Source organism: Denticeps clupeoides, unplaced genomic scaffold (genome assembly GCF_900700375.1).
Source record: "Denticeps clupeoides unplaced genomic scaffold, fDenClu1.1, whole genome shotgun sequence".
NCBI classification, from domain to species: Eukaryota; Metazoa; Chordata; class Actinopteri; order Clupeiformes; family Denticipitidae; genus Denticeps; species Denticeps clupeoides.
This window is the reverse complement of record NW_021630089.1, coordinates 115863-139932: the sequence shown is the minus strand read 5'-3', so window position 1 is coordinate 139932 and position 24070 is coordinate 115863. Positions and strand designations below refer to the sequence as shown.

The 24070-nt window shown below is 51.5% G+C and overlaps 3 protein-coding genes across 3 annotated transcripts; 2 read left to right on the top strand and 1 right to left on the bottom strand.

Annotated features, from left to right (window-relative positions):
* The first annotated feature begins 3 nt into the window (after positions 1-3).
* Positions 4-9418, top strand: kif4 (kinesin family member 4). Its single transcript, XM_028968629.1, has 31 exons — positions 4-171; positions 559-675; positions 753-867; positions 1381-1559; positions 1681-1770; positions 1856-2022; positions 2101-2195; positions 2268-2387; positions 3660-3835; positions 3913-3974; positions 4053-4185; positions 4342-4400; positions 4554-4659; positions 4870-4941; positions 5033-5215; positions 5291-5394; positions 5543-5687; positions 6036-6146; positions 6231-6314; positions 6421-6534; positions 6623-6778; positions 6847-6944; positions 7060-7189; positions 7673-7843; positions 7918-8028; positions 8096-8173; positions 8262-8330; positions 8402-8566; positions 8637-8762; positions 8847-8972; positions 9087-9418. The coding sequence occupies exons 2-31, from the start codon at positions 559-561 to the stop codon at positions 9276-9278; spliced, it is 3654 nt and encodes a 1217-aa protein (XP_028824462.1). The 5' UTR covers positions 4-171; the 3' UTR covers positions 9279-9418.
* An 811-nt stretch (positions 9419-10229) lies between these two features.
* On the top strand, positions 10230-18762 carry ammecr1 (AMMECR nuclear protein 1). The gene is made up of 6 exons (XM_028968677.1): positions 10230-11245; positions 13445-13555; positions 15948-16062; positions 16180-16270; positions 16340-16436; positions 16551-18762. Exons 1-6 carry the CDS (start codon positions 10788-10790, stop codon positions 16663-16665), a joined length of 987 nt encoding a protein of 328 aa, XP_028824510.1. The 5' UTR covers positions 10230-10787; the 3' UTR covers positions 16666-18762.
* A 590-nt stretch (positions 18763-19352) lies between these two features.
* On the bottom strand, positions 19353-23604 carry tmem164 (transmembrane protein 164). The gene is made up of 6 exons (XM_028968676.1): positions 23103-23604; positions 22421-22470; positions 22270-22336; positions 22049-22127; positions 21874-21974; positions 19353-19845 (listed from the first exon to the last, which is right to left on the bottom strand). The coding sequence occupies exons 1-6, from the start codon at positions 23451-23453 to the stop codon at positions 19639-19641; spliced, it is 855 nt and encodes a 284-aa protein (XP_028824509.1). The 5' UTR covers positions 23454-23604; the 3' UTR covers positions 19353-19638.
* Between the last annotated feature and the right edge of the window lie 466 nt (positions 23605-24070).

The following is a 24070-nucleotide window of genomic DNA, read 5'->3' as shown; positions in this document are numbered from 1 at the left end:
CGACATGAAGCGCGATGACGCCATGACGTCTTTACGCAAAAGGCGTGGCCTGAAGTTTGAAAGTAGCGGCGGCAGCGGCCTGAGGAACGTTACGTATCCGTTGTTGTGGAGCACACGGCGGCGGCGACTCGGGTTCTTCTCACCGGACGGCTTCACGAGTTCTTCACCCCGGTACGAAGATTACGGAAGGTCGCAGGCGTCGTGGGTTTTTGTGTCTGTGTTGAAATGTGACTCTGTGCTCTTCTACTTCATGGAGTAAGGGTGGTAGTAGCCTAGCGGGTAACACTCGCCTATGAACCAGAAGACTCAGGTTCAAACCCCACTTACTACCATCGTGTCCCTGAGCAGGACACTTAACCCTGACTGTCTCCAGGGGGGGACTGTCCCTGTAACTCCTGACTGTCTGGTAAATGTAAAGTGGAGTGTGTTCCCCACTAGGCCAACCATGCGTGGAAACGTGTGTGTGTTTGTGCACCAGCAGAGGCCTTTATTACTGAATAATATCCTGTATAGAAAAGTGAGGGTTCCAGTTCTGAACCGTGTGTTGGCTTGTTGCAGATGGAGGAGGTGAAGGTCATACCGGTCAGGGTCGCCCTGAGGTGTCGCCCTCTCGTCCCGAAGGAAGTCGGCGAGGGCTGCCAGTCGTGCCTGACGTTTGTTCCTGGGGAGCCGCAGGTCAGCTCGGTCGCGGCGCCGCTTTCTTTGCTGTGCGTTTGGTGGAGCTGACGCGGCCTCTGCTGCTTTCTTGGCAGGTGGTGGTTGGTAACAACAAGGCCTTCACCTACGACTACGTCTTCGACCCGACCGCGGAGCAGGAGGAGGTGTTCCAGGCGGCCGTGGCGCCCCTGCTGGGCGGCCTGTTCCGAGGTGCGTGTCCGTGAACGTGTGTGCCGGGTCACGCTGGAAATACCAAAAGAATGGAAATTCTGCAGCACTCACACTACCAGCATGCTGCGTTAACACCACATTCCTGCATCTTCACGTGACCTGTTCAGTAGGTGTCAGGATTTAGAATATTAGAAGAATACGCTGGAATTTGATATGCGCCACGTTTATATAAGCTACAAAATAGAATCTTTTCTGTATGTATGTCTGCTCATTTACCCTTTAATCAGTTTATGCATGATTACTTCAAAAGCTGAACATGAACAAGTATCTTTACCAGCATTAATATTATAATGTGCACAATTTCCAACGACTCCGACCACACTGTCTGCCTGTTTGTTGAATGCATTGCATTGTGGGATATTTGTCAGAAATAGTATGCACTTTAAAAAAGTGATCACATGGCCAGCACCTGAAGAACACATGCAGGTTTTCATCGGTACTTGAGGATCTACATGGAGAAGTGTATTGTGAACGCGCTTTGATCACCTGTAGGTTACAACGCCACCGTTCTGGCATACGGGCAGACCGGCTCTGGAAAGACCTTCTCCATGGGTGGCACCTACACCTCTGCTCAGGAGAGTGAGCCCACGGTGGGCGTCATTCCACGGGTCATCCAGCAGATCTTCCAGCAGATGGAGACCAACTTTCTGCTGTCTGTCTCCTACCTGGAGGTGCATTTTCCATCGGTCACAGTTTGCATTAAATTTTGCAAGGGATTGCTGCTGCTTGTCATTAAGACTGGTAGAATTTAAAAGTAGTGTTAAGTTCTGGGGCAATTGATTGTCCTGTTAGATCTACAACGAGGACATCCTGGACCTTCTCAGTGCCGCTAAAGAAAAACCTGCCATCAGCATTCGTGAAGACCCTAAAGAAGGCATTAAGGTGGGTAGGCGTGGCCTTGGTTGAGTGGCGGATGGTGAGAGCGTGCAGTTTCAGGAGGTTTTTCTCTCTTTCTTTGGTCATGCAGATCTTTGGCCTGACTGAGCGGCAGGTTTTCAGCTCCCAGGAGATGGTCTGCTGCCTGGAGCAGGGAAACTCCGCCCGTACTGTAGGCTCCACGGCCATGAACGCTGCGTCATCGCGCTCCCACGCCATTTTCACCATCACGCTGGAGCAGCGTAGCCAAGGAGACAAGTCAGTTGCTTTCTCTCCTCTTTCATTGGTCAACACTGCATTTGCTCTGTAAAGAATTGTGTGTGTTTTTTTGTGTAGAGGTGAGGCTGTCGTCTCTAAATTGCACTTGGTGGATCTGGCTGGTTCAGAGAGGCAGAAGAAAACGAAGGCTGAGGGTGACCGCCTGAAAGAGGGTGAGTTGGTCGGGAGTTGAGATGGAGTTTGCAGCCGTCTTCACTTTCCCTCCATTACTGTGCTTCATGCAGGAATCAGCATCAACCGTGGCCTGTTGTCCCTGGGAAATGTCATCAGTGCGCTGGGGGACGAGAGTAAGAAGGGTGCCTTTGTTCCCTATCGTGACTCAAAACTGACACGTCTGCTGCAGGGTCAGTAATACACACACACACACACACACCCTGTTGTAGACATGTTACATTTACATTTACATCATTTACCAGATGTCCTTATCCAGAGCGACTTACAGTCAGTAGTTACAGGGACAGTCCCCCCCTGGAGACACTCAGGGTTAAGTGTCCTGCTCAGGGACATGATGGTAGTAAGTGGGGTTTGAACCTGGGTCTTCTGGTTCATAGGCGAGTGTGTTACCTGCTAGGCTACTACCAGCCTCTAGATGCTCTGTTGTTTACTGAGGCCTGCATCTGCTTCCCTCTAAGGCTGGGACATATTAAACTGTAAAATAATCAATTCAGTTATATGAAAAGGTTTAGAACCCCTCTTCATTTTGGGGATTTTGATCATTTGCTTATAATATCGGCCGTGCGTCATAGAGACAGTATTTCAGCAGTTACAATAAGTTTCAATAAATTACAATAAATCGGATTAACAGAAAGTTATTGCAGATTTTATGTCACATGCATAGTTGTTGCAGTACAACATGTCCATGTAAAGTAATAGATAAAGAAATAAAATGAATAGAATAAAGGGGTAAACAAAATAGAATAATGTTAGTAAAAAGAAGCAAAAATTTTTGCAACTTATAACGCATTATGCATCATAACAGAACAAGAATAGGTGTGAGTTAGCGCCTTGCTCTGCGACAAAAAGTCCACGCTCAGCTCATTCCACGAATGTCCGAATGTGTACACTAGCCCGCTTCCATTCTAATATGAGTTGCGGTTCACCAAATTCCAATAGAAGCGCACCGAGTGGCACGGAACTCCGACACGAAGCCAAGATATCAGGCAGCCACAGTAGAGTTGAGCTTAAATGTCGTTTCAGCTACGAAACAACCTGGTGCTACGTGGAACATTTAAACAACGTTACGTACTGTGAACGTAGGAGGTAGGGTGTCTGTCAGTGTTCTGGTGTCTGATGGCCCGTGGGATGACGGCAGTGAGGGCCCGAATGCTTGGTACCTGGTTCCGGATGGTTCTATGTGCTGTTAAGAGCTGGTAACGGACGTTGCATCCGAGCAGGGGATGCTGAACGTGAACATGTAGCAGGTAAAGCGGTCGACCCATCCGCACACGGTGAAGCCCCGCCCACCCCCACAACAACTTTCTTGGCATGAATAAAATTAACTTTTTTTTCTAATATTAATATATGCAGTGTTGCTTTCTGTTTTGTGGAGACTGGTTTAAATGGCTCTGTACAGAACAGCGGCTTATCGTTCTTATTCCTGCAACTTTGTGCCACAGACTCCTTGGGTGGGAACAGCCACACGCTGATGATCGCCTGTGTCAGTCCAGCGGACTCGAACATCGAGGAGACCATCAACACGTTGCGCTATGCAGACCGCGCCCGCAAGATCAAAAACAAGCCCATCCTGAACGTCGACCCCCGCTCTGCGGAGCTGAAGCAGCTCAAGCAGCAGGTGGGCGGAGCTCCGCCGTTTCTGGCCCCGTGGTTGGTCCGTGCTCCGCCAGTCATGCCGTCTCTGTCGGTCCACAGGTGCAGGACTTGCAGGTGATGCTGCTGCATGCGCGTGGCGGCGTGACCCCGGTGCTTTCTGGGTAAGTAGGTTATTCCAGTGTTTGGTGCTCAGTGTGTGGCTCCTGGTTTGAAAGTTTGTCCCGTTTTTGGCTTTCTAGCGCGGAGCCAGCAGAGAACCTGACACAGATTCTGGAGCAAAACCGCAGTCTTCAGGTTGAGAACACCAAGCTGAGCCGGGAGCTGAGTGAAGCTGTGGGACAGACTGCCCTCATGTGCGAGAGAGTCATCGTGGTAAATAAAGTTTTTCAGTTCAGTTGTTGGGGTCAGAGGTCACGACAGGAGATCTGCTTAGTTGAAACACACTGTCAGGGAAGTGATGAGCCATTTTGATATATTAAGTGTGTGTGCGTGTGTGTGTGTGCGTGTGTGTGTACTTGCACGTTTCAGACAGAACAGGCAAATGAGAAGTTGCAGAGTCGACTGGAGGAGCTGAAGCAACATGCTGCGTGAGTGACCCAACCTAACCACCATCGGCATCACCGCACTAGTTGCCAAGTGCTGACCTGTACGCTCCTTACACCAATATGCTTTAGCGAAGTGTGTGTGTGTGTGTGTGTGTGTGTGTGTGTGTGTGTGTGTGTGTGTGTGTGTGTATCTAGCTGTAAAGTGGACCTCCAGCAGCTTGTTGAAACTCTTGAGGACCAGGAGCTGAAGGAGAACGTGGAGGTGATCCGCAGCCTTCAGCAGCTCATCACTCAGCTACAGGTACCGGATGGTGGTGTGTTCACTGGTTTTGAATGAGTTTGGATGTCTCTGCCGGCTGTGTGTAGTAGGCCAGCACGCGCCTGCCTGGCGATTCCGGTTTCACCGCCAACCCGACTGAAAACGAATGATGAAGGTGGAACATTCATAATAAAACGAGACTTGCAGCGCGTTTCACCTGTTCCCACCGCTGGGTCTCCTCCCTCTGTTCAGGACGAAAGTGCTGGGATTGCTGCCTCCATCGAGGAGCCGGAGGTGGAGGAGCCTGACGGAGGCGTTTCCCCGGTGAGGTTGGAGATCTGAAAAGCTCCACTCCTAATCTCTACCTTGAGAAGCAATATCAGCAGTAGTAATCAGGGCTTATTTGTACATGCAGACGTCCAACGTGAGTTCTCCAAAGGACTCTCCTGAAGCCTACACTACCCAGCATGCCTTACGGCAGGCACAGATGTCGAAGGAGCTCATCGAGCTGAACAAGGTGCTGGCGCTGAAGGAGGCCTACGTGAAGAAGGTGTGCCAGAGCAACAGCCACCTGGAGCCCATGCAGACTGAACACCAGGTAGAGCTACTCCCGTTCCACATGTCCAGCAGGTAGGACGCCATCCTTCTGTCTCCTGATTGCTTCTGTCTGTAGGAGAACATGCAGAGGCTGCAGGACGAGGTGGGGACCCTTCAGAAGGAGAAGGAAGATCTCATTCTGGCTCTGCATTCTGCTAAGAAGGACACCAACCAGGCCAAGTATGCAGGAGGGTGTCTGAGGAGTTTTAGATTTATTTCAGCCTGGCTTCATGTGTGGATCACAGCACTGCAGATATGATGATGATGATGATGATGATGATGATTTTCAATATTGATAAAATGGCAATCATCTCTGATTCGCCACCAGGCTGAGTGAACAGCGGCGGAAGCGTCTGCAGGAGCTGGAAGGGCAGATCTCAGAAATGAAGAAGAAGCTGCAGGAGCAGAACAAGCTGCTGAAGCTGCGCGAGACATCCGTCCACAGCGTCACCAAACTTAACCAGGAGATCCAGGCGAGTCCTGTGGACCGTAAAAAAAGTGTCCCAGGCCCGCGTAAATGGCCGTGTGGCAGGTCAGGGAAGGTGATTGGTGGATAATGTTCTACTGGCTCTGATGGCTGAAGACTAGCTGGAAGTGACTCGAGAAGAGGGTCATTCGTCGTTTTATCGTTCTGTGTTGTACATTTGACCTTTTTAGTGTATTGCTGGAGGTTTGCAGCTTTTCAGATGAGCAAATTACTACAAAGCTCCATTTTTAATTTTCTTTTGCTGATTCCTAAAAAGCAATGAAAAGTGGGCTCAACAGGTTTCTCCGTAATCATATATACACACCGTTATCTCTAATTGCGCTCCTTTCTGCAGGCTATGAAAGCCCAGCGGGTGCAGCTGATGCGGCAGATGAAGGAAGATTCCGACAAGTTCCGCCAGTGGAAGAGCAAAAAGGACAAAGAGGTTCTGCAGCTCAAAGAGAAAGTGAGACCTGAGCGGTAACTGCTGGATAGCTCCTGAGTGGTCCTTCAGGAGAAGTCCTGCTGACTCGGTATCGTGGCGTTTCAGGACCGGAAGCGGCAGTACGAGATGCTGAAGCTGGAGAGGGACTTTCAGAAACAGGCCAACGTCCTGAGACGGAAAACGGAGGAGGTGAGTGGTGCCACCTGACCTGACCTGACCTGACCTGACCCGGCTCTCGTTCTTTTTTTTATTTTTATTTTTAAATGGATGTCATGGTGACGCTCCTGTCCCTCAGGCTGCCGCAGCCAACAAGCGTCTGAAGGATGCCCTGCAGAAGCGCAGCGAGGTGGTGGAGAAGCGCAAGGAGGTGCAGAGCCGCGGGATGGACGGAGCAGCCGGACGGGTGAAGGTGCGGCTGAAGGCTGCTTGGCTGGTGCTGCTGCTGCGGCGGAACGTCCCGGCGCCGTAGTAACAGAAGACGTTTCTCCGCTGTGCAGACCTGGCTGCTGAACGAGGTGGAGGTGCTGGTCAGCACGGAGGAGGCCAGGCGCCACCTGCACAGCCTGCTGGACGACCGCAAGATGCTGGCGGAGGAGATCACCCAGCTCCGGCAGCAGATGGAGTCTGGGGAGAGGACCACGGCCAAAATCCGGGTGAGTTTCACAACATGATTCCTGGCGCATAGAATAAGAGGAGAGATCTAAGCTTCATGTCTCTTCAGAGGCGAACCATGACCATCTTGGAGCTGGAGAGTCGGAGCGAGCTGGAGGAGTCCATCAGCAAGCAAGTGGAGAACCTGGAGACGGAGATGGGTCTTAGGTGGGTCCATGGTAGACTGTAGGGGTGTGCAAGAACATCTCTTGGTAGTATGTAACACATCTTGAAGAGGTTTGTGCACCGTGTAATCAGGTTTGAATCCTACTTCTCATGTCAGGAACGCTCAGATTGCAGACCTGCAGCAGAAGGTTTTGGATGCAGATAACGAGGGCCGTATGAAGCAGCGGTGGGACTCGATCAGCACCCTGGTGGAGGCCAAGTGTGCGCTGAAGCTGCTCATGTCTGAGGTGCATCTTCACTCTTGTCCTTGTAACCCTGCACGTGCTCAGTAGGTCCAGTGAAGCTGTATATAAGGTGGCGCTCAGCGTTTCCATCTTCTGCCAGGTGTGTTAGATGAAAATAAGAATATATTTCAATGGTCATGCCGCTCTCAGTAGAAGGTATGTCACTTGTGGTGCAATTTTCTCCCACTGCATTGTGGGGTTTTGTGGAAGTAAGGGAAGGTCACGGACTGGAGGAAACACTCTGGGTAGTTATCAGCAGGACTTCGTCCATAGTGGGAACTCCGTGGTTCCGTCAGCAACAGGTCTGTGGGCTTTTCATCCAAATACCAAACTCATGAGCCGTGATCAGAAAAGAGAGAAACTTCAACCATCACACCACACATTGTGACCAATTTATAGTTCCAGACAGTCGTTCTGCAGGTATCTAGCTTTAGGGTCCGTTTGAACTATTAATGATCTGAGGTCATCTGCTCCTGTACGGTGCAGGTGGTGCCTGCGAAGTTGATGGCAGCGCGTCTGGAGAGTGAGATGAACCAGGAGAAGGGAAACGTGCAGCACATGCAGAAGCTGCTGTGTGACGAGCGGAAGTTGCTGTCTGATCTTGAGATGGAGCATCAGCGCCACCTCATGGACCTGGAGCAGCAGCATCAGGAGAAGGTCTCAGCTGTGCTCCTCAGACCTGTGGTGTGTGTGTAATGGGCTCTTTCCTAATTGCTTCTTTTCCTCTTCAGGTGCTATATTTGCTGAGTCAGTTTCAGAACAAGCCCATCTCACCTGGGACGTGTGAGAGTGAGGACAACGTCTCCAAACAAGAGGAGCTGCTGCAACGTTTGAAGTTCCAGGTAGGTCTGTGTGTGTGTGCACATCTTGCACTGCTGTGGTACCAACTCATTTCTGTATGTCGAGCAGGAGGGGGAGATTGAGAAGCTGCAGGAGATAAGTGATCAAAACCAGAATCTGCTGGAGGAAAACAAGCAGCTGAAGCAGGTGTGTGAGGTTCTGCTTCTGGTCTGAACCCTCAGAATTCCACTCTCAGGTACAGGATTGGGCTTGAAATGAGTTTTTCTTCTTGTAGGAGCTTGCCAGCAGGAAGATGCCTCAGAGTCAGTCTCCAGACTCGTCATTTGAATACGTGCCCCCGAAGGTGAGTCTTCTCAGCCTTCTCCATCTGCAGCACCGTCCCCGTTACGCTTCACGAGTCATTTCCTCCCACAGCCTAAAGGAAACCGCTTCTCCACGGCCAGGGGGGTGATGCTGGAGTCGCCCATCAACCTCGACGAGCTGGTCTCCCCATCCGAGTCCGAAAATGAAGAGGACGACTGGGTGCCTGAGAAACATGAGAAGAGGCACAAGGCCTCTAAGAAGTCCAGAGCTACAGGGGTAAGGAGGTGATGGAGGAGGAGTTAGGTGATGGTGGTGGTGTGGTGATGACCCGTGTCTCTCGCGTCAGTGTTCCTGTAAGGGTCGCTGTGGGAACAAGCTATGCCGCTGCCGTAAGGGCCGTGTGACCTGTGGCGAGAACTGCCAGTGCGACCGCAGCAAGTGCCGCAACGTGGACGTGGCCTCCTCCAGCGCGGTGAGTCCTTCAGGGCCACTGTCCCTCTAACCACCAACGTTTTCATGCTTCTGGTCCGGTTTTGAAATATTTCTTCTCCGGTAGAGTCTGAATGAGGCAGATGAGCAGTGCAAAGAGGCGGAGTTACTGTCCATCCCCGAGGACCCCATGGCTGTGAACCCCACAGACGCCACCTTCTTCAGACCACCCAATGTCTCGCCCACCAAGAAGGTAACTGTTCACAGCAGGCTGTCTGTGGTCAATTCCGGTCCAGAAAATACCAAACGTGGAGATCTTTAGACTACTGGTTGGGGTCGAGACCAGAACCATCTGTTTTCTGCACAGGTGCTGCAGGAGATCGGAGACATGGGCTACCTTCCTTCTGGTCTCAAACTGGTCAAGAAGCCCATCGCCGAGGAGGAGGGCGAACATGAAGACGATGAAAAGACCGAGAAGAAGAAGAAGAAGAAGCGTGTTTTGTGCAATTTCCAAAACAGCTTTTTCTCTGGCTGTACTCCGATCCGGGAGGAGTACTGAACTGCTGCTGATCTTCATGTCCAGTTTCCATGTCCATGTCTTTTCCATGTTTTACGTCTCCACTGTGGTCTGTCATTGTGATGATTGTTTTAATTCTGTCTAATTTTTACTGTTTTATAAAATAAAGATGTCCATCCGTGTCACGTTCATGCTGATGAATGGAGCTTTTCACCCGCACGACACACATTAGTTTAATAAACTGAAGTTCATCCTGCCCTGATTTCGTAAAGCAGGTTCTCCTCCTTTGGTCTCTAACTGAAAGTGAAGTGATTGTCACACGTGATACACAGTGAAATTTGTCCTCTGCATTTAACCCATCACCCTGAGCAGTGGGCACCATGACAGGCGCCCGGGGAGCAGTGTGTGGGGACGGTGCTTTGCTCAGTGGCACCTCAGTGGCACCTTGGCGGATCGGCATTCGAACCGACAACCTTCTGATTACGGGGCCGCTTCCTTAACCTCTAGGCCACCACCGGACCCTGGACCCCATGGGGCTGATTTGTCCTCCAGGGTTTAACAGGTTCTGCTTTCACCTCGTGGAGGATAAATCCACACACGTCCCACTTGGCCAGAGCGACTAATGATCGGTGTTTACAGGGACTGTCCCCCGGTCCAGTGTCTACTGCCCCCCAGCAGCCAGATTCATCACGAAACTTTCCATCAACTTCTTGACTCATGTTTGCATGAATATGAACGTGTGCTTGTGAACAGTAACTGCTGCGGGGTCAGATGGCCGTCATGTCAGGAGCTCCGGCGGGGGTGACACCGCCCGGGGCAGGAAAGCCTCTCGCTGCTGATTCGTCTCTTTGCGGGATTTGCGCTCCTGCGCGCAGCACATTTCGTCCGTAGCCGCAGCTGAGAATCCAGATTTGATGACCCAGGAGGGGAGATACGCACCGAGCGTAAGGAACGTCGTGGATTCTCCATTCGCGGGGAACCGAGGGTCCGTGGAGCCGCCGCCGCCGCCGCCGGGTACCGAGAGTCGGAGACTCCGGCGGAACATGCGCGCCTTTGGCGGGGTGACAGCGGGCGACAGGACGGTTAACATGACCCTCGTCTGGCAGACCGCAGCCTGCAGCGTCCACAGCCATTTTGACTGCGTCGGTGCGGGGATCGGCTGCCGGGACCGGGCTGAGACGTGCGGCTGCCGCGGTCTGTAGCTCCAGCCTCCCACACAGGAAGACGGGGCTGCCCGCCGCCTCGCCTCGCCACGCCTCGCACCGCTGCGGGGACACGGGAGCCTGTTTCTCGGACATTTATCTGCGACTTGCAGCGGTTCACAGCTGGCCGTCGCGCCGCGTACGCCTCCTGCGTAGCCTGGACACTTGGACGGCGACGCCTGCGTGACTTTGCGGTCCCTCCTCGTCCTGCCCCCTGCGGCCGGAGTCGGAAGCGCAGCCCGCGTTCCGCGGAGCGGGGGAGGCGGAGCGTCGTGCGTCGTACGTGCTGACGTAGGGGGATTTGTACGTCTGGTCGGCGTGTAGCCCCGCCCTTCCCGCGGTGACGGTGATGGGTCGGAAGCGGTGTGTCGGTGCAGATTGTTCCAAGATGGCGGCCGGGTGCTGCGGGGTGAAGAAGCAGAAGTTGTCGGGATCCCCTGGGGCGGGGGGTCCCGGCGGGGCGGGGAGCGGGTCCGCCGCGACGGGACACTGCGGGTCGGACCTGGGCCTGGGCTCGTCCTCCGGCGTCGCGGCCGGGAGCGTGAACCGAGTGAACGGCCTCGGAGGTCCTGGGGGCAGCGGCGGCGGCGGCGGCGGCGGCACCGGCACCAGCGCTCTGTCCGCGGCCCCGGGAGGCTACAACACCGCCGGCCTCTCCCCCAACCTCAGCCCCGGACCCGGCCCCGCCAGCGCCGGGCGGAAGATGGTGGTTTCTGCGGAGATGTGCTGCTTCTGTTTCGACGTGCTTTATTGTCATCTGTACGGATACCAGCCGCCCCGAACGCCCCGCTTCACCAACGACCCGTAGTGAGTAAAGCCGCCGCCATTACAGGGCGTCGCGGTGCGGGGTTACCGTCCACAAGCCCGGCTGTAGGCGCCGGTTCCGTTCCGACGGTCCCCGCCGACCGGACCGCCATAAAGCCCGGGGCTCCGAACACGCCCATGCGGCAGGGGGCGCTGGCGGCCGCCTCGTTTTCAGCAGCCGGCCCGCATGTTTTAATTAATCTGTTTAATAATTACGCTGTTAATATTGTACTTGTATAACGTGCGCCAACATTCCAACGTTTAGATATTTTTTGTTGTTTTTCCATGAAAACCTTCACATCCAAACTTGAAATAACGAACCCTGGTGCAGTAAATACTGTACTAGCGCTGTAATAAGATAATGAAATAGCCAGTGAAGGGTTCCATTAGATATGTTCTTCCACCGTTAACAGCCCATTCCAGACACCCTTCTCATCCAAATCTCTGCCGGATTGGGATTTCTGTGTTTTTGTGAGGTGATTGTCACCTTGGAGGTCAGATTACAGGTCCAGTAGAAGCAGGACATGTTAACCGTAGTCCTGCTTCTGATAGGAGTTGGGTTTTTTGAGTATGAAGGTCAGGAAGCAGTGGAAGGAGCTGGAGGTCTTTACTTCTCTCCCAAGTCTGTTCCATGGAGGCAGAACATCTCTAATGGGGTTATGCTGAGGAAATTACAAGTCAGAAGTGAAATAAAGTTTTAGAAAATTCTCTTTTGACTCCAAATTCGTAGTTGGGTTATTAAATGGTGTAATTTAGCAGACGAAGCTACTTCCATAATGGAACTCTGACTTCCAGACAGAGTAGACTGGATCTTACGTGCTACGTTTGCAGAATAAATGTGCATGCTGTTAGAACTGGCTTCAGGATGAGTTCTTGCGCGTGGACGCTGCCATCGGATGAGCCTGAAGTCTGTTTACTCGCATGAGGGAGGATTTGTTGAATTAGCAGCGTATTTATAGGACTCGGCGGGTCTTCCTGAGGCAGCACCTCCACAGCCAGATCAGGCGAGATGCAGGTCTGCAGGACACGTCCGGACCAAGCTTCCAGTGGCCGGAGTACGGAGGAGGTGGACTCACTCACAATCTGATATCGACAAAGGGGACAGGAGGACACTTAAGGGAGCTTCCCACCCGACCCTCACTTCAGTACGATGTAGAGCTGGCTCTAAAGTTCTCCCTCCACGCAAGGTCCTGATGGGTGGGGGGACCTGGGTACCTTTTTCATTTCAAATGCAGACATTTCTCTTTGGCTTAATTTTTTTAATACAATTTTTATTATTGTGGCTAATGGCCACAAAAATTTTTTGGAATTTTTCCTGGTTTCCTGGTTCAGTGTAAAGGAACTACATAGAAAATGTGAGGAACACATCAGGCCACGAACACGTGTCTCCTGAGGCATCGTAATGACCTCAGGACCGTTTCGCCCTCCTTGTTTTCCACATTTTCTTCAGTCCTGCTGCCACAGGCCACCAAATCCACCAAAGTAGTTATTCCTGACAAACGCTATAAACTATTGTACGGTGCACCAGCACGGTAGATGTCAAAAAAGATGCCAAAGCAATCTGGCATCTGGTTGGCAGCCTGTGCAGAGAGTTAGTGTAGCGGGTAACGAAGCGGCCTCGTAACCAGAAGGTTTCCGGTTCGAATCCCGATCCCCCGAGGTGCCACTGAGGTCCCCTTGATGAAGGTCCCGTCCCCACACGCTGCTCCCAGGGTGCCTGTCATGGTGCCCACTGTCCCCACTGCCCACTGTTAAATACAGAGGACACGTGTCACTGTGTGCTGTGCTGCAGTGTTTCACAATGACAATCACTTCACTTTCACTTTTATGTAAAGGAACCTTGATTAACTTTAAAAGTGCTCTAGGACATTTACAGTTATTGAGAGTGACTTACAATCAGTAGTTACAGGGACAGTCCCCCCCTGGAGACACTCAGGGTTAAGTGTCCTGCTCAGGGACACAATGGTAGTAAGTGGGGTTTGAACCTGGGTCTTCTGGTTCATAGACGAGTGTGTTACCTGCTAGGCCACCACCACCGTACATAAAATGTATTATTATCAAACAAGTAAAAAAAAATCACAGTTTACATTGTAATAAGTAAGATTGTGGTTTCTATTTCTCCATCAAGATGTTGAAGAGCAACAATAGGGGGCGCTGCGGTACTTTTCAAGTGTTAACGTTGGCTGTCTACTGTCTCCGCAGTCCGCTGTTCGTCACCTGGAAAATTGGGCGGGACAAGCGCTTGCGGGGCTGCATAGGAACATTTTCTGCCATGAACCTGCACTCAGGACTCAGGGAGTACACCCTTACCAGGTAGGTCAAATGAATCAGTGCCGGGTTACGACTGGATGTGTGACGATGACGACGGTGAAGATTAAATAACTACATTTACAGTATTTACCAGACGCCCTTATCCAGAGCGACTTACAATCAGTATTACAGGGACAGTCCCCCCTGAACCCTGGTTCATAGGCGAGTCATTTGACTTCTGGTTCATAGGAGAGTGTGTTACCCACTAGGCTACTACCACCCTGTAACTAGTCACCCCATGTGACCCCGTATTGCACGTACTATTTTATGTAAAAATGTCTGTTAGAATATAAATCTATGACTGCTCAGTTTTTGGCTTGCTGGGTTCTTACAGTCAGTAGTGACAGGGACAGTCCCCCCCTGGAGACACTCAGGGTTAAGTGTCCTGCTCAGGTGGAGGTGTGAACATTCACTGGTCTCACGATTTGATTACGATGATCAATGCCTCCATATCGATGCATCACAATGCAGCCCGTAAGTTTTTTACTAAGTCACACGATGTGTTCAAATACGAGTTCAGGTCTCGTACGTCTCGATTTGCTTCAACAAGCAGAAACACGGTCTGCGTTCAGTCCGCACTCCTCTGATGCCACAAAAGGCAGAGAAATGTGGAATCAGATTAGATTTCTAACATCTAACGAAAATATGACGTTGAAATGTAAAATTAGAGGTCGGGATTCTGACAGCATGCGTCTTCATGCCTCAGCAGGAGAAATCTGCAGGTAAGATGGTAGTCGTGCTGTAGATCGGCTTTTCCTCCATCTCCACTTCACTTGTGTGTTCCGAGGTATAAAGAACGCTGAAAATACGTCACAGCGCAGCGGTCAGAGTTGAACGAATGGCCGCGGGCCGAGAACAAGCGATCAATACTTCACTTTCAGTGCCTGGGGAGTGGCAACCTTCTGACTACGGGGCAGCTTCCCTAACCGCTAGGCCGCTGGGTGCCGCGCCGCACGGCTGTACTCAGATCAGTCACTGCCGCCGCTACTTTATAACCAGAGTTTTACTCCCGCTGCCAGAAAGTCCCCAAGCAACGTCCTTTACGCTGTGCAGCACCGCTCATGCGCTTCATTTCAACACCCCTACGAGGAAGTGGGGTTTGGTACATGCCGGGCCACTACCGCCCCCAAGTGAACGTGGCGAGACTCGAACCCCGGCTGCCTGTGCCGAAGACAAGTTTCATAAGTGCTAGGCTATGTCTGGGGCACCGTCCCCACACACTGCTTCACCGTGTCACAGTGTGCTGTGCTTCACATCTCGCTTTTCCACTCTCGCTTCGCTTCTGGCTTTTTTAGCGAATTACTATTGCAGTTACATGGAAATATTGTCTGTAAAAAGGTACCAATGTTACAGGGAAACCCCAAGAAAAATGCCAGGAGAAAAGCAGGTAAAGAGGAAGACCCTCCGTCCCCGATGGAAAGGAAAAAAGTGCCCAGAGACCACAAGAGAAAACTCCCAGGAAGTTGCCACAGACCAATCAGAATTTGTCGTTTCCGCCCGGTCACGCCCTTGGCGTCTCCTGTCTGGAGGGTGTCGTCGCTCGACAAAAGACAAAGCGAGGGACCCCAAACAAATGGCTGGCCTTTCACACCTCTCTGATGAACCTCTACTTCCCATCGTTATGTTAATGCTGCCTGAGATCTCTCGTGTGGGCGGGGCTTCAGGTATTTGAGTGACCGCTCCGGAACTCTCATCACTGCGAGTATTGATCGAGTATTGATCGAGTATACTTCCTGCGCTGTGATCCACGTGTAGTTGCCTTCAGGGGAACGGAGCTGTCCCTCAGACACAGCCTGGGAACAGTGAACTTGAGTCTAAAAGGAGGAAGTCTCGTGGCTCTGGTGGGACATTACGAGGCGATTTAAAGTGGAGGAGGGCGGTTAAATTTGGGGGAATCATGCTGACGTAACACACTTTTATAAAGGGGAGGTGGACCTGATCCTCCAGCTACGGAAAAGATTTAAAAATGGATCCTGGATCCAACACTGGCTGGTTAGATGGATGTTCCGTTCTAGGACCATTATTATTGTTAATTATTTCTAAACCACGCTAAGCTGCGGCCCCTCTGAAGGGGTTGAGGCCAAAATGAAACGATCGGGTCCCTTCAAGTCAGCCTGATGGGCTGAATGGCCTCTTCTCGTTTATAACTTCATGTAACGTCCCTCCTGCTGCTCTTACTTCAAAATTCACATTTTATTTGTCACATGCACAATCATACACGGCATGGACCATGTACTTGGTCTCGACTGGACCCACAGGGGATCTTTAAATGACTTGGAGTCCTTTTGAGGACATTTCAGGGAAAGCTCTGGTATGTGTGTGCGTGAGAGAAATGCTCTGTCACTATTTTCAACTAGTCTGTGTAATCTGATTAAGTCTGTGTGTGTCCCCACAGTGCCCTTAAGGACAGTCGCTTCCCACCAATGACGAGGGACGAGCTGCCCCGCCTCCTCTGCTCCGTTTCCCTGCTCACCAATTTTGAGGACGTGGGTGATTACCTTGACTGGGAGGTGAGAGAGACTTGTTCAGAGTCCTCCTCCTTACAGCTGTATGCTGCACCATCCCGAGGGTCAGAGGTCCAGGTAAGTAAGTGGAGCCTTGAGCTAACATGGACTCTTTTCCTGCAGGTTGGTGTTCACGGCATTAGAATTGAGTTTTTCAATGAAAAAGGATCAAAACGCACCGCCACCTACCTGCCAGAGGTTGCCAAGGAGCAAGGTAGGATAAAGATCTGTCTGACCTTCTCCCCTCTCACGGCCGCTTTCACAGCCTCGACGTGCTTTACAGGATGGGACCACATTCAGACCATAGATTCCTTACTGAGAAAGGGAGGTTACAAAGCTCCCATCACCAACGACTTCAGGAATACCATTAAACTGACCAGGTGAGCGGACGTGTCCACCACCTGAGAAATGTCCTCATGTCGTCATAATGACTACCCGCTCCTCAAAAGTCATCCACGAAGCCTCTGAGCCTCTTGTCATCGGTGTGTCTTTAGGTACCGTAGTGAGAAGATGACGATGAGCTACGCAGAGTACATCGCCCATCGCCAGCACCATCACTACCAGAATGGCATCGGCCACCCGCTCCCCCCATACAACCATTATTCCTGACAGCGAGCCGCATGACCAGTCCCTGGACGTCACCGCCGACCTCTTCCCTGGAGAGCCCGCCCCCACATGGTCTAGCTATCTCTACTACTGTACCATTTTATGATGATAGTTTCCGTTGCCGTGCTAGTTCACTGGTGGCATGGCAACGGGGATGGCAGCATACGCATCATTTACGATTCTGAAGACCAGAAATCTTCCCTTTTTATCCTTGATTTATATTTAGTTTTGCAGCATTTATCTTTATATTAACCCATTTGTGTTATTCTCAAAACGAAAAAAAAAAAAACTAAAAAATATTCTACAAAATTTTCTTTCTCCCTGAAATGAATTCTTATCAGGTTTTTGAGACTGTGGATGGAAAGTGAGTCACTTGAGAAGGACTAATAAAGTAGGAAATGCTTTTATGTTGTTTATGTTCAGCATTAGTTATTTTTTAAGTAGTAATTAATACGTGGGATATTGTGTGTTGTGTTTAGTACTATAAGATTGAGGCCTCAGCTTCTGATTGGCTGATGAAGGGTGATCTAGCAGCGTGTTCCTGTTCCTCCTCCTAGTCGTTCTGACGTCTGAAATCTGGAGATGCCATAATATTTCCCGTAAGAGTGAAGTTATTGTCATAGTGATACAGCGCAGCACACGGTGACATTGTGCAACGTGTCCTGTGTATTTAACCACAACCCTTGGTGAGCAGTGTGTGGGGACACCACATGACTCCAGATCGCGCGTCTTGATCGATGTTAGTCCTTTATTGTCCGTAGGTACGTGGAGACGATTCGGAACTTTAAGCCATATTCTCTTCGGTGTTGAGGTTGGACTGGTCAGCAGCTTGTTTGAGGTGAAGGGTCAAGGTCAGTGTTTACAGGATGCGACATGTTGCTGAGAACACGTTTTTTTTTTTTCCGCCCTTGAGCCTGCTCTTCAAAATGGCTTCTTGGTTCAGGCATTATGCACAAAGTTAAGGGCTTACGGTTCCATCCACAGCAACCCTAATGTTCCCTGAGACTTTAACCACGCTCTATTTGGTTCTGTTGCCTTACGGACGAACATGGGCTGAAGAACTGTCCGCCTCTTCTGCGGTGTGCGGGTTACTGCAGTCCAGGTCTCTTTTTGGCTCCATGGGCAAACAGCACAAACTGAATATTTTTTCTGCTGCAAAACTAAGTCCAGCAAGTGAATTCGAACCCGTGTGGCGGAGTGGGTTTCTGTTGCATGTCTGAATATGAGCTGTTTCTCCACGGCATGCATCTTCTACTGGCAGAGGACACGACCAACCAAGAGAACGGTTAAAATGGTGCTACTGGACCTCCTGTGGGGGCGGTCACAGTGACATGTGACTGGTCATGCGGACTCATCGATCATATCAGACTTTTATTGTTAATCCTGATATATGCAGATCTGTTTTACAGGTTTTTCCTACCGGTGTAACGATAACATTAAAAACATCAAAAAAATCTGCAGGTTTGAAAGGACATGGAGTCAGAAGCTCCGCCCCTGGGGGCTGCCTGGCCACGCCCCTCTAGTCTCCACCACGTCTGGTTTTACACTGACGCAGGCCGGATGATTGGCCACTAGGAACCGTAACGCAGTTTCGATCGGTTTCTCGGTCATTGGCGTCTTTCCTGATCGCCGACTGGATGAACGGACCACCGCTCTTCCCCCCCAACACCATCCATTCATTTCTCCAATCGTCTCACGGCGGGATCAACTCCACCCGTTTGGAACGTGTCCTTTGTTGACCGAACCAAAGATGCCTCCGGCCAGACTGCTGCTCCTCCCCTGCCTTCCTGTCCTTCCAAACTCCTGCAGCGCTGCGCTCTTCTCTTTTTTAATCATTTTATACGACGTCAGACTTGAGTTCCGCAACCGAACTGCAATGGAGGAACCTCATCTCATAATATCTGAGCCTCATGATCTCTGGTTGCAATTTGTTTTTCTCCATAATTATTATATATTTTTTTTTAATTTAAGAAAATCCCATAGCGTGCCTCTTAGATTTATGGGTTTCTAAATGTGTTTTCCTAAAGACCAGCAGTTCTACTTTCTACAGAAATGTGTTGATCCTTATTTTTTATGCCATTAAAGAAGAATTGAAAAAAGCCTCTTCTGTACTCTGGACCCAGTAGCTGCACTGGTAAACAATCGCACTGATAGATGTTAAAAAAGAGGAAATAATCATTACTATTAATAATACATGAAGTTCAACAATAAACGTGTGCTTGAAAAGAACATTTTGTAAGAAAATATGCGATAAGAAAAGGAGGAAAAAAAGAAACTATGACTGTTTTTGTACATCAGATCTGATTCTTTTGAGAAATATTTTGGATCTAGTTTCTAATTCTTTTCCTGGTTTTCTATGTTGGACGGCTGCCTGGTGTAGCCCCCGTTCCTTCATCCGTTTATCTGGGTTTGATTCTTCTTTCTGGTGAAAGACGAGGCGTGAGAAGCAAGCTCTAGGACTTTCTCTCCTTTCCCCTGGTGAACCGCTGTTGGTGTGGTGGTTGGTGATGATTATGACACTTGAAACAGGCATTTATCCTGCTAGTACGTTAAAAGAGAAAAAATAAAATAATAAAAAATAGGTGTGGGGTGGGGGGTTGTGTGCAGTATGGCAGTGGCGATGGTGTAGTTTTAAACATTATTGTTATTCCCTTTTAAAATCATTTATCCAATAAAACAAAAGCAGAAAGCACCTGCGTCTGTCTCTTTATTCTAGAATCCCACACAGACCAGTAGAGAAACGAACAGGATAAAATGAAAGATCAGTAAATCTGAAACATCTCTACTGAACGTACACAACTGACCTGTGGAGGGAATGTAAAAAGGGTTAAAGGTCGAATGGCGGCGAGGAACTTGGCCGCTTCACTTGGAGTGTAATTGTAACAAAAGTTCACATTAAATTTACGTAACATGAAATGAACAGAATGGCGACTTCCTCCAAACTGTCCGGCCACATGGAAGGGAGGGAAAGGCCGGTCAGTCCAGCTTCTTGCTTCTGAGGTGGGTGGGGTCGAACATGTAGCGGAAGGCGGGGCCTGTGTGCTGTGACAACAGTGTCAGCACCTTCCCATGCAGCAGCGTCAGCAGCGTCTGGTGACCCGTCGCCCAAACTCGGTACCAGGGCCCATAAAACGGGTCGGACACAGCCGGGCACAGCATGTTGTTCAGGTTGACCTCTGTGATCTGGTGAGGGAACAGAGTTACTGCTGTGCTGGGTCACATGGAGGGTGTGAAAATGGGAGAAATCCTACTGGCCAGTGGCGGTTTTTGATATGGGCAACATGGGCAGGCTCGGCAGGCCGCCGTTCCACCTTAAATACCGCTCGGCAGGCCGCCGTTCCACCTTAAATACCGCTCGGCAGGCCACGGTTCCACCTTAAATACCGCTCGGCAGGCTGAGTGGGGTTTGAACCCGGGTCTTCTGGTCCACAGGCCAGTGTGTTACCCCCTAGGCTACTACCACCATATAAACTGCTCGACAGGCTGCGGTTCCACCTTAAATACCGCTCGGCAGGCCGCCGTTCCACCTTAAAGGCCGCTCGGCAGGCCGCCGTTCCACCTTAAAGGCCGCTCGGCAGGCCGCCGTTCCACCTTAAAGGCCGCTCGGCAGGCTGAGTGGGGTTTGAACCCGGGTCTTCTGGTTCACAGGCCAGTGTGTTACCCGCTAGGCTACTACCACGATATAAACTGCTCGGCAGGCCGCTGTTCCACCTTAAATACCGCTCGGCAGGCCGCCGTTCCACCTTAAATACCGCTCAGCAGGCTGAGTGGGGTTTGAACCCGGGTCTTCTGGTCCACAGGCCAGTGTGTTACCCGCTAGGCTACTACCACCATATAAACTGCTCGACAGGCTGCGGTTCCACCTTAAATACCGCTCGGCAGGCCGCCGTTCCACCTTAAAGGCCGCTCGGCAGGCCGCCGTTCCACCTTAAAGGCCGCTCGGCAGGCCGCCGTTCCACCTTAAAGGCCGCTCGGCAGGCTGAGTGGGGTTTGAACCCGGGTCTTCTGGTCCACAGGCCAGTGTGTTACCCGCTAGGCTACTACCACGATATAAACTGCTCGGCAGGCCGCTGTTCCACCTTAAATACCGCTCGGCAGGCCGCCGTTCCACCTTAAATACCGCTCAGCAGGCTGAGTGGGGTTTGAACCCGGGTCTTCTGGTCCACAGGCCAGTGTGTTACCCGCTAGGCTACTACCACCATATAAACTGCTCGACAGGCTGCGGTTCCACCTTAAATACCGCTCGGCAGGCCGCCGTTCCACCTTAAAGGCCGCTCGGCAGGCCGCCGTTCCACCTTAAAGGCCGCTCGGCAGGCCGCCGTTCCACCTTAAAGGCCGCTCGGCAGGCTGAGTGGGGTTTGAACCCGGGTCTTCTGGTCCACAGGCCAGTGTGTTACCCCCTAGGCTACTACCACCATATAAACTGCTCGACAGGCTGCGGTTCCACCTTAAATACCGCTCGGCAGGCCGCCGTTCCATCTTAAATACCGCTCGGCAGGCCGCAGTACCCGTATTGCACCTGCAGGGGTTCTAGTTCAGCGTTTTAAATCTGTATATGGTGATGATCTGCGTCCCCTCAACATCCTGAACTATTAGAAATGGTATCAAGTGTCCCCTGTCTGTCACGGGGGACTGAGGACCTGGGAACTTTGCTCATGTGCACATAGATTTATGGTGAGTATGGACATTTCCGTGGAAAATAAATAGTATTGCAGCCTGCAGTATTTAAGGTGGGCCAGACAAGTGGAACATCTGTGTGACGTGAACTTGATGTCCTCGATGTGCCTGCTGCTTCCACGTTTTATTCATTCATAATACTGTCAATCCGAGCTCATCACGTCTCGACTTTTCCTGGCGAAGTCGCGGAGGAGAAATTAAAAACGTAAACTGACTATTAATCCTCGGGTTGGAGGACGGGTGTCGATACTGGAGAGCAACATTCTTGATATGTTTAATATTTGCGTGTATGTTGGGGGGCAGAGGGCCCCCGTTTAAACAGAATGTTCCAAGATTCAGAGAACATTCCATGGACTTTGTAATTGCACAAAAGCAAACATTGCAAGAACATTAGGAAAACATTCACAGCAGGTAGCTTTACTACAACATGGACCAGTAGTCACTTTTCACTCCAGCTTTACTCCATCATTAACTTCTCCACAATCATCGAACGCAGCATAACTGTCTGTCGGCGTGGTGTGGGTGTGGCCTTACCAGCCCCAGGCCCTGCAGGAACAGGAAGTGGTAAAGGAACAGGATGCCCGTAGACAGTAGAGCCCAGGACATGTCCCTCAGGGGCTCTGGTTTATACACACCTCGAGACAAAGAAAGACACCACAATCGCAACAGGTCTCCTCGGGTCACATGACTGTTCCATTCGTGCACTCACCTCCTCTCCTGAGCAGGTAGATGGGCACCAGGTAGAGCATGGAGTGCTGGATGTAATAGATCTCCTTCTCAAAGGGCAGCTGCAGGAGCAGAGGAACGGGAAGGAAGCTCTTCACTGACGACACACGCACAGTTACGTACATTTACACTCGTAATCAGGAGGGGCCCCTGAGGTCCCCGGGCGCCTGTCATTCTGCATGTGACTGTGGGCTGTTGTCTCACCAGGCGTGTGTTGACCACAGGAAACAGCAGCGCCAGCAGGGCTCCGTTCAGCATGTGTACCTGCAGCCTAACAACATGATGCAGGTGAGAGCCAGGAATGAATGTGGACATGCTGTGTGTATGAGGCTGGGCGGGGCGGGGCGGGACTAACCTGAACACCACCATGGCTGTTCTGCAGGGGGGACAGGCCAGCAGGAAGATCTACCGAGTCAAGGTCTCATTAATTCTCAGCAGAAATGGCAGCGTTAAAACATACATCTAATACACTTCTTATTCTATCTGGGGAGGACCTTCACCCCGCCCACTTCACCTTCACCCTCCCACACACACACACACACACACACACACACAGCGGGAAAACGCCTTACATTTTGTTATAATCATTTTCCTCTTTACATAGAGCACAAGGTCCTAAATATTCCCACCCTGCGTGTACATGAACTTAAGTGGGTGGTGGTGGCCTAGCGGGTAACACACTCGCCTACAAACCAGAAGACCCAGGTTCAAACCCCACTTACTACCATCGTGTCCCTGAGCAAGACACTTAACCCTGAGTGTCCCCAGGGGGGGACTGTCCCTGTAACTACTGACTGTAAGTCGCTCTGGATAAGGGTGTCTGGTAAATGCTGTAAATGTAAATGCAATATGACAGAGTGAATAACCCCTGAACCCACAGTATACACCCCCAGTCAAACGTCTGGACGCCCCGACTCTGGTGCTTCTGGAGACCAAGATTTGTCCATTTTGAAGAATCCAAAGTAAGACCTAGATGTCCTATTTGTAGTATGAGGAGAAGGTGGGGAAGGAAGCGGCCGGTGATGTCCCCTCCTCACCTGGATCATGGTGATGACGTGACACGGGTTCAGCAGGTAAATCACCGTCTTGGTGGCGAACTTGAACCCGACCTCCACGCCGAACGTCAGACACAGCGCCACCAGCAGCACGTTCCGGCCCACGCTGTCCTCCCGGCTCCCGCCGACCTCCCGGGGCTCCGCGCTCAGCCGGATCCTCCGCAGGGCCACGGCCACCTCGGCCGCGGCCACCAGGCCGATCAGCAGGCTCTCCGCGGCCCGCTGGCGCGGCGGGAGGAAGGCCGCGCAGTCGGGACCTCCGTTCCCGGCGAACTGCGGGTCCACGCCGCCGTAGAGCCAGTCCAGCAGGCTGGGGACGTCGTAGCGGGACATGGTCCCGGAACAGGTGGGGACGGGACGCCGACCTCCTGGCGGAACATCAACCCGCTCACCTCCACCCACCGCCCCGGCTGCTGCGTCTCCTCAGCGCCGGGGAGCCTCGGTCAAGCGGAACCCCGGCGGCCTGGAGCGACGCTTCTACACCGGACGTGGCGCGGCGTTCCTCCGCCCGCCAATCAGCGGGCCGCCGTCGGCCAGCGTACTGACGTCATCACGCCGGCAGCGTCGTTTCCCGGGGAGCGGGCTGGCGACACGCCCATGACGGAGGGTCAGAATGGCGGGTTTTCACGCTGTACATTCATACCTGAAATAACAGCGTCTTGATGGGGGAAATTGAATTAATAACGAGGCGTGTGCCATTACGTCCATTATCCAAAAATGTACTGATATTTAAAACAATACAAGGAGCGAGTGAATATATATCAAGATGAGTTATGAAATGATGTGACATGTGTCCTCTGTCTTTAACCGTCACCCTTGGTGACAGTGGGCACCATGACAGGAGCAGTGTGTGGGGACGGGATCTTCATCAAGGGGACCTCAGTGACACCTTGGCGGGTCGGGATTTGAAACGGCAACCTTCTGATTACGGGGCCGCTTCCCTCACCGCT